A 9,148-nucleotide genomic window follows, 5' to 3' on the forward strand; every position below is an offset into this window, starting at 1 on the left:
AGGCAGGGCAACAGAATTTGGGGGAGGGGAGAGAGAGAGAACTTCCAAGTGCTAGTTCACTCTCCAAATGCCTACAACATCTAGAGGTGGGCCAGGCTGAAGCCAGGAGCCTGAAACTCCATCCGGGTCTCACGTGTGGTTTGGCAGGGACACAAGCACTTGGGTCATCTTCTGCTGCTTTCCCAGGTACATCAGCAGGGAGCTGGGTTGGAGGTGGAGCAGTGCTCCTACGTGGGATCCCGGCATCACAAGTGGTGGCTTAACCTGCCGCACCACGATGCTGGCCCCGCCAAAAATGTTTTGCACCAAAATAAACTCCTACATTTAATTCTGCTTTTCACAAGCTGCTCGAAGTACCCGTATGTGCATGTTCGGCAGTGGATGGGTGGGGTGTGTGCACACTGCGTGGGGATGGTGTGTGGCTGTGCCCAGGAGTGTGTGTGTGTGTACACCTGGGTGAATGCAGGTTTTCGTGTGTGCCGGTAGCTGTGTGTGTGCTTGCGTGTGTGTGCTTGCGTGTGTGTGCATGTGTGTGCGTGTGCGTGTGCGTGTGTGTGTGTGTGAGCGCAGGCGTGGCCGGGAATGCAGACATGCACGTGCACTTAGGTGTGTGTGTGTGAGCACGTGCCGCTGCGCACGCTCAGCTGTGCCGCGTCCGCAGGGCGCAGGCGCCTGTGCAGAGTGAAGCTGTCTGTGCCGCTCTGGTGAGCAGGCGGATGGATTTCCAAGCATTAGCCGGATTTCCGGGGCTTAACACTGCAGCCATTAGGCCTTACCCTGAGCCGTCCTGAGCAGGCTGCTCCACCACGCGGGGTTAGTGCTCAGCCAGGCTTGGGCGGGACCAGGGTGTGGGGAAGCTCCGGGTTCCGGTAGGCTCTGCAGATCTCAGCCCACTGGGGCGGCCAGGCAGAGGCACAGAGCAGCTCCACGGGGTCCCTGGCCCCCTGTAGCCGCCAGCGCAGGAAGCTGCTCGTCCATACTCAGAGCTGCCCCGCATGTCCCATGCCACCCGTTAAAGCCAGCTCTGCCCACCTCTTTCACTAGTCCCTGCTGTGGCCAATGCCAGGTTCTTCCCAGAAGTAAGCTGGGGTGGGCAGCCCTACTTCTGCTGTGCACAAGGCCTACCCCTAGCCTGGGGGGGGGGTGGCTCCAGGAGCCCCTAGCACCCTCGCTGGGTGGGGAGGACCTCGGCAGCCGGGGGCAGCTTGGCTCAGGTTTGACTTGTTGATAGTGCTTTTGTGTCATTAGCAGAAAGCCCACATTGTACACAGCACCAGTGACCACGCTCCTGCAGCCCCCAGGGCTGGCCACATCCTTTGCAGGCCAGTAGGGCAGTGTCCCTGGTTCAAAGGCGATTCAGGATTCAAGATGGCGGTGGCAGGTGCATTAAGCCAAGCGCGGGGGCCCTTCCAAGCCCCGCATCCCCCTTTGTGGCAGCTCAGGCTGCGTGCCCAGGAAGCCGGCTCCGCCTGTGCTGACAGTGGGGGCCCAGCACCCCACAGCAGGCCCCTGACTCCTAACACAGAACTTGTGCACTGCAGGCTCACCCCACCCATGAGGGCCTGAATCCCTCCGCTAATGCCGGGTGGGTGCGTGGCACTCCTGCCCCTTCAGCAAGACCTCTGACCTGGAGCACAGCCTCAAGACCCATGAGCCCCCGGTGTGCAGGGAGACACAGCTGCTGCCCTCGGGAGCCCAGAGTGGGGAGACATACTGTCCCCAGGGAGTGCCCGGTCCGCGGTGAGGCCCCGGCTCACTGTCCCTTTGCCCAGCGTTTCCTCCATGTCTGTTGGGAAACTCGAGCTCCCCTCTTGCCCCAGCCAGCAGGCCCCCACTGGCCCACCTCGACGTTTCTGGCCCGTGGTGGGAGTGTGGGCTGTGTGTGTGGACTGGGGCATGTCTGCTGCATCCCAAGAGGTACGTGCTCCCGGGGGCACCGCGTGACGTTTCCCCCAACAGTGGCAGTGGCCACTCCACACTCCCGGGCAGCCTGGCCCCGGAGCCGTGTGTGATCTGGGCCGTGCTGGCCCCAAGGCTAGGCGATTAGCAAACTCGGCTCCTTGGCTTGGGGGCGTCACGGCTGCCCGGCCGTGCCCATTTCTCTTCTCTTCACTTTGAGCCCAGCACCTGCAGCACTCAGAGCAGTTTCCTGTGGCCTCCGTCTGTGCTCGGGGAACCTCATGGTTTGGGGGAGGCAGGGACAATCATCCCATCTCACTGATGGAAAAACTGAGGCCCGGAGAAGAGGGAGGCTCCCTCTCCCCAAGGGAGGAAACCCAGGGAGGAGTGGCTGGAAAGGAAGGCCTTGAAGGCCCTGGAGGGGGAATGGGAGAAGGAAAGACCTGGCTCTTACCACCCTCAGGGGCCACTGGACGTGGCCAGAGCCCCTTGTCCTGCACTGGGGGCTGGTGCCGGAAGCAAAGGGTATGATGGGGAGGGGGTCAAGGAGGGCTTCTTGGAAGGGATGCCGGGCACAGCAGCCACACCCTAGGGGAGGGGCCTCAGGCCTGGGAACATCAGATCTGGAAGCAGAGCCACCCCCGTGCCCAGACCTGGGAGGCACGGCTTGGGTCTCTCCTGGCTCCTCCCTGGGAAGAAGGGCGGCTGGACCGGGAAGACTGGAGGGAGGGAGGTGGCGGGAGGGGAATCCCGGGGGTGGGAGTGGGAATTGCCTGGCCGAGCCTGGAAGGATGGATTATCCGACACCCAGATTAATGGGCTTTCGTTTTGCTAAACATCTGTCACCGTTAGCACTGGCGAGTGAGCGTGAAATGAGCTTTGATGCGCTGCCGCCGCCCAATCCTGCTGGGCACCGTGGGTCCCATGCCAAGGGTCCTCTTTGAACCGGGGGGCACGTGGGGGCCAGTCACGGTGCAGGGAGGTGGCCTGGCCCCAGGGGGCCGTGGCACCCACAGGTGCCCCTCCCACCCTCCGCTCCTTCTGGGGGCTGCTCCCTGGCAGCTGCCTCCCCCCTAGATAGCACCTAGCAGGTGCCAGATGTATTTGCCCCATTTGGTGAGCCCTGGGGTAAGTAAGTACTACAGTTGTCACACCTGTGTTACGAGGGGGCGACTTGTCCGGGTTCGCACAGCGCCCGCATCTGAATCCAAGAATCCCAGTCTAACTCCGAGCTTCATAACACCACTCCTGCCCGAAGCCAGCGGGACGCAGGGTGGGGTCTCTGCCTCCTGGCGGGGTGCTGGGCAGGGTCAGGTCCCCGCCCCGCTGGGGCAGAGCCAGGCTGACGCCCCTCCCCTCGGCCCGCCCCCAGCTGTACATCCAGACCACGACGCTGACGGTCTCGGTGAGCCTGAGCGCCTCGGTGTCCCTGGGAATGCTCTACATGCCCAAGGTCTACATCATCCTCTTCCACCCGGAGCAGAACGTGCCCAAGCGCAAGCGCAGCCTCAAAGCCGTTGTCACCGCTGCCACCATGTCCAACAAGTTCACGCAGAAGGGCGGCTTCCGGCCCAACGGCGAGGCCAAGTCGGAGCTCTGTGAGAACCTGGAGGCCCCGGGTGAGTGCTTCCACCCCCACTCCCCGCGCTGGGCACCACCCAGGCTCCCCCTCCTCGGAGCAGGTGGAGTGGCCCCAGCCATGCCCCAGCCCCAACCCTGTTTGCTGGGGAGTGTGGGAGCGCCCCGGGGCTGCCCTGTCCCTCCTGGTTGGGCAGGTGCTGTGACACCTTGAGCCCTCTTGGCCCTGGGCCCACAGCTCAGACCTCTCAGTGCCTCTGGGAGAAGGGGTTCCATTGGAGGGGGGGTCACCCGGGAGGGCAGCCCTGGTGCCAGAGCAGTTGTAACACTCAACTTGGCTTTGTCCGGCAGCCCCCCCTAGCAGGGCCCCGAGAGATGGGGACCTAGAACGTGGGCCTGCCCGGGATGGGTGAGTGAGGGTGTAGGGCAGGGTGGAGGGACCTCCGGGGGCAGCTGTGTCCCCAGGGGTGTCAGGAGACCTCAGAGAGGGGCCGGGAGAGGAGGCAGGGCCCCTGGCGTCGGAGGGGCACCCTGGGATGGCCCTGGGCGGCCCAGGTGCCTCCAGGCCAGTTCAGGGATGTGTCTAGAAGGGAGCAGGGCCGCCATCCTCAACAATTCCCCTTTTCCTCCGGAGTCCGCCCCGTGTGTGTATGGGGGGGCATGTGGCAGAGGGGACAGAGGGGCGGGATGAGAGGCACAGGGACCGAGAGGAGTGGTCGTGAGGGGTCCTGAGCCTCGCTGTGTGCCAGGCCTGCCGCCTGCCGCCTTAAGATCTGATGCCATCTGCGTGACACCCACCAGGCTCAGAAAGAGGCGAGAGACTCACCTGGCTCACAGAGCCAGCAGGTGGCAGGGCCACCATGGCCCGGCTGTCCCCGCTGCTGCCTCCACTTCCAGACAGGTGGAGCCACTGCCACTACCCCCAGGAGCCTCAGAGCCCCCCCCTCTGGCTGCTCTGGTATGAGGAGGGGCCAAGGGGCTGCTGTGGTCACCCTAGAGCCACTGGAGCTGGGGACTCCCCCCCTGCAGCCCCGGAAGTGGCCTGCGTGGTTTAAGTGCTGCGAAAGTCCTGGGGGTTCCCGTTGGTGGGGGGGAGGGTGGAGAGCACCCCTCTCCCCAGGAGAGCTGTAGAACCTGCCAGGAGGTAGCACCCAGCTTCCTCCTACGGTGCTGGGAAGGCCGAGCGCCCAGCTCCAGGGAGGAGCCCTCACCCTGGTATGTGTGTGTGTGCGGGGGCAGCAGCTCGGGGAGCATCTTCCTCCCACGTGCCGAGAGGAGGGTAACGGAAGGAGGCAGGTGCTTGCGGCTGCCACACGGACAGCTCACTTCCCAAAGCTCCCCTCCCCCCTCACATCAGTCCTGGAAAACCCAGGATGGGGGGTGGGGTCTGCCCCAGCAGAGGCCCAGAGAGGGTGAGCGGCTCTGCTCCACACAGCAAGGTGGGGCTTGCTGCAGAGGTGGGAAGGGGCGGGGGTGCTCACAGCATGGCCCGCGCTGGCCTGGTACACCTGCCTGGGTGTCCAGATACCCCAGGGAAGCCCATGCCAGGGCCTTCCTGTCCTGTGTGGGGAGCTGCGCGCCCCTGCTCCCCGAGACAGACCCTTCCCTGCCGGGTCGCACTCCCCCAAGGCCCCACTCTGTGCTGGGTGGGAGTGGCCCTCCAGAGAGCTGCTGGGCACTGGCGTTCACGCCTGACCCCACGGGGCATGCTTAGAGGGACATGGCGGGCAGGGTCTTCACCGAGTCGTGGTCCCCTCTGTCCTGCCCAGGCCGAGAAGGAGGGATGTGGGGATCAGGGCAGGGCCAGCAGCCTTTGTCCCCCCCCAACCCCATCTCTGCTCAGTGACAGCGGGGGCCACGAGGGTGCCGCCGTGTGAGTCATCTGGGGACAGCAGCCCCCCGGGATGTGCCTGGGAGGAGTGGGAGGTGTCACTCCCGTGGAGCAGGGACATTTTTCACTCTGTCACTGGCAGGCCACGTATCTTTAAATAAACAACCGAATAAATAATTTAGAGGTCTGATTGCCAGCAGATTGGGTGCGGAGACACCAGGCGACAAATGAGGCCTGTCAGCCCGTGTGTCGCTGCCCAGCCAGCCGGGACTGAGCCAGCAGCGAGGGCTGGGTGCGGCGGTGGTGGTGGTGGTGGGGAGGGGTCCCTCCGGCCACAGCCCTGGCCCCTGCCCTCACAGTGAGCGTGCCCTGGAGTGGCTCTGGCCTGGCCTGGCCTCTTGCAGGTGCCTCCACTTGCTGCCACTGTGGCCCCGTGCCGCCATCTGCAGGGCTGAGAGAGTGTTTTCCTTGGCCGGGAGCCAGCTGAGGGCTTGTTACCCTGCTGTGTTGCACAGGAGGGCACAAGGTCCCCGGGGCTACAGGAGGGTCCACGTGTGGGAAGGGCCACTGGGCAGGTGCGAGGTGAGGGCAGGCCTCCCGCCTGCCAGCTGGCTGAAGCTCTTCCTCTGAGCCTCCGCATGGATTTGTGGGGGGCCCTGAAGACTCATTGCCCCCATTTGCCAGGCCGTAAGACTGAGGTCCTGCTGTAAGGCTTGGGCCCCTGGCTTACCCCTGCCGGCCCTGGGGGCCAAGGCCACTGTCAGGCCTGCGTGTTCTCACGGTCAGCACTGCTGCTGCCGCCGCTGAGCTGACGTTTCCGTTCACCTCTGAGCCTGGAGCTGCTGAAGGGTTTTACAGGTTTGGAAAGTTGCTTTTATCGGCTCACCAGGAGGTGATGGAGCCCTGGGGAGCTGATTCTCACCAGCCCGGCCTGCAGGCAGGCAGGCGTGCACGCGCAGAGCCGCTGTGTCCTTTGCTGACTGTGGGGAAGTGAGGACGGAGGTGCTGGGGGCCGTGGGGAGCTTCTTGGGAGGAGTCTAAGCTGTGGGGCCTCCCTGCCTCGTGTTCCAGGCAGGGAAACTGAGGCCCCGCAGACGGGAAGGAGGCGCCGAGACCACGGAGGGAACATGGGGCTGCCCTTCGATGAGAATCCGGGCTCCAGGAGCCCTCCGGGGTGCTGTCTGCGTGTGGCCGACCCCCAGCAATCCCTGCCACCCCGGGACACCCAGGCCGAGGTCTGGTCCTCCCACCCTCCCGAGCACCTGGCACCCCGGGTCTGCGGGTCGTTTTAGGGACCGCCCGTGAGGCAGCCTGCTGTCTCCTTGTTCGTTTAGACTTCATGGCCCCACTTCCTGTCCAGCAGGCACCTAAACCTCCATTGTTCATCCTCTGAGTGTTTCTGTGGGCAGGGGGCCCAGTGCCATGGGGGGCCAGCTCCCCTCCCAGCTCTTCCTTTGGCCCAACTGAGCTCTGACCCTGTGTCTCCCCACGGTGCACCCCGCTGCTCGCTCTGTGCCTGGCAGCGTCCCTGGGTGTCCCCTGACCGTGGTGTGACAAAGAGCCCCCAGAACGGAGCAGACAGGTGCTGGCTGCTGTCTGACACAGCGATTCGCAGCGGACAGGCAGCCGTGGGGCCCAGGTGCCTTCCATCTTGTTGCTCTGCTGGCTCCCAGAGTCCGGCCGCCCATGGAAAGGAGACGAGAGGAAGCACGGGGAAGATGCCTTGTCATTTACACTGGGCTCCACGGAGCTGCAGGGGAGAGGAGCCAGGGCGCCTGGCCTGCACCGGTGCAGTCACCTGGGCAACAGCTTGCAGGCCACCACACTGCGGCCGCCCCCTCCAGGCTGGAAGCCCCCCCTGAGTGTGCCGGCCACGCCCTCTTTGCCAACAGGACCCTGAAGGGGTCCAGACTGGCATCTGGTTACTCAGTACCGCAGACCCCAACCCTGGCAGGAGCCAGAGAAACCGAGAGTCTGGCCAGGCTCCGCCCCTCTGCCTGTCCAGGGTGGAGCTTCCTGGGCCCCCTCACTAGGCTGCTATAAGGTTTGCGCCGGTGGCCAGGGACACTCGTGCGGTCCATAAAAACCAACATTGTCACCCAGGGGAACTGGCCCTGGGCTGGGCCTGGTAAGGGAGCAGTGGCCAGGAACTGGGGGATGCCCGGACATGCCAGGCAGCCCCAGCTGTGCAGTAAGGAGGGCCAGAGCGACAGGTGCAGGTGGGAGGGGCTCCAGACTAGGACTGAGCGACAGGTGCAGGTGGGAGGGCTCTGGACTAGGAACGGGGCGGTGCTGGGAGAGGCGGAGGCAGGAGCTCTGGAGGGAACATGCCAGCCCTGCACCTCTGTTCTAGCCCAGCAAGGCCCCTCCCGATTCCCTGACCGATTTCCTGCGTCCGTTCCCCACTCCCTCCCTGCCACCATCCCAGCGTGTTCTTTGCGTGTGCTCTTCCACACTGTGTGCTGCTAAGCTTCCGGAAGGCCGTGTAGCACGTGGGGGACCAGGATGACAGGAGACGCTGGGGGATGCTGGTGCTCGGCCCAGGAGCCCGGGCTGGGTGCAGGACAGTGGGGTGGGGGTGGGGGTATGGTGTGGAAAGGCCCGTCCCTGACTCCTGGCTACCCCTGGTCTCTCCCCTTCCAGCGCTGGCCACCAAACAGACCTACGTCACCTACAGCAACCATGCAATCTAGCCGGGCCGCCGGAGCCAAGCAGCAGGAGCGACCTCGGCCTCTGTGGACAGTGCGCCGGGCCAGGGCCGCTCCCGAGGGCCCAGCTGATGTCCCGCCTGCCCGTGGGTGCCCACGGACGTGGCTTGGTGCTGAGGACAGCCGAGCCCCCCCGGCCGCCACTGCTGGGCAGCCTGGGCAAGCCGAGTGGGCGACAGGATGAGGACGAGGGGCCGGGGCAGCTCGGGCCGCTGCAAGGACCTGCGTCTTGGACCGCTGCCCCTCCTGGCTCGGGCTGTGGCGCCCCAGCAGTGCTGGCTCTCTCTGCCTCTGTCCCCATCGGCCCTGTTGGTCACCTTCTCAGTCGGGCTCCATCCCTGTCTTACCTCTTTGTGTGCTTTTTTTTTTTTAATCTTCGTCTCCACCTGTCTGGGTTCTCGTGTTTCTATGTCCCGCCTCTTTCTGCTCTTGCCTCAGCCTCCTTGCTCCATACACCCTCCCGCCCCTCCTGCCGCTCTCTTGGGATCCACCCTGTGTTCCTTATCTCATGCATTTTTCTTTCCCATCCTCTGTGACTTCATTTTTGTCCAGCCTTGGCTCCTGTCTTCCCGCCGCACCCTGCCTGGTTCACCAAATCTTACTTGTTGCAAAAGCAAAAAAAAAAAAAAAAAAAAAGAAAAGAAAAAAAGAAAAAAAAATCAAAACACAAAAAAGCCAAAACAAAAACAAATCTTGAGTGTGTTGCAAAGTGCCGCGTCCTCCGGTGGCCTCTGTGTCCCTGTGGCCCGCAGCCTGCCCGCCCGCCCGCCTGCCCGCCTGCCCCTCCTGCCGCCGACACGGAGTTCAGTGCCTGGGTGTTTGGTGATGGTTCCTGATGACAATGTGTAGAGCATGATTGTTTTTATACAGAGAACATTTCTAATAAAAATAAACTCATGGTTTTGCACCCGGGCTCCACATCCACTGGGGGTCCAGCCTGCAGCCAGAGGGTGATGGAGCCAGGGAGGGCGTGGGGGCTGCTGGAGGCGGCTCCCCCGGGCTGGGGGTCTGCTGCTCCTGGGGAGAGGCCTTGGGCAGGGAGGGACCAGGTTTTCCAGGAAGGGGTCCGGGACACTGGAGAACATCGCGGAGATCAGCACTTGGTGGTCCCCGAATTAAGGAGGCTGCCCTG

At 63.9% G+C, this 9,148-nt stretch overlaps 1 protein-coding gene across 3 annotated transcripts in view; it reads left to right on the forward strand.

Annotated features, from left to right (window-relative positions):
- The window catches only part of GRM4 (glutamate metabotropic receptor 4), a 97,815-nt gene extending 88,879 nt beyond the window's left edge, over positions 1-8,936 (forward strand). For 2 of the 3 annotated variants that reach the window (XM_002714597.5, XM_070074683.1), the window contains 2 exons: positions 3,272-3,518; positions 7,952-8,933. In XM_002714597.5, coding sequence (XP_002714643.2) covers positions 3,272-3,518; positions 7,952-8,001 — 297 coding nt within the window. In that variant the 3' untranslated portion in view covers positions 8,002-8,933. Of the gene's footprint in view, positions 1-3,271; positions 3,519-7,951 lie in introns of all 3 variants that reach the window. The other variant, XM_070074684.1, reaches the window with a different exon arrangement.
- Positions 8,937-9,148: the final 212 nt, after the last annotated feature.

Source organism: Oryctolagus cuniculus, chromosome 5 (assembly GCF_964237555.1).
Source record: "Oryctolagus cuniculus chromosome 5, mOryCun1.1, whole genome shotgun sequence".
Lineage (NCBI taxonomy): Eukaryota > Metazoa > Chordata > Mammalia > Lagomorpha > Leporidae > Oryctolagus > Oryctolagus cuniculus.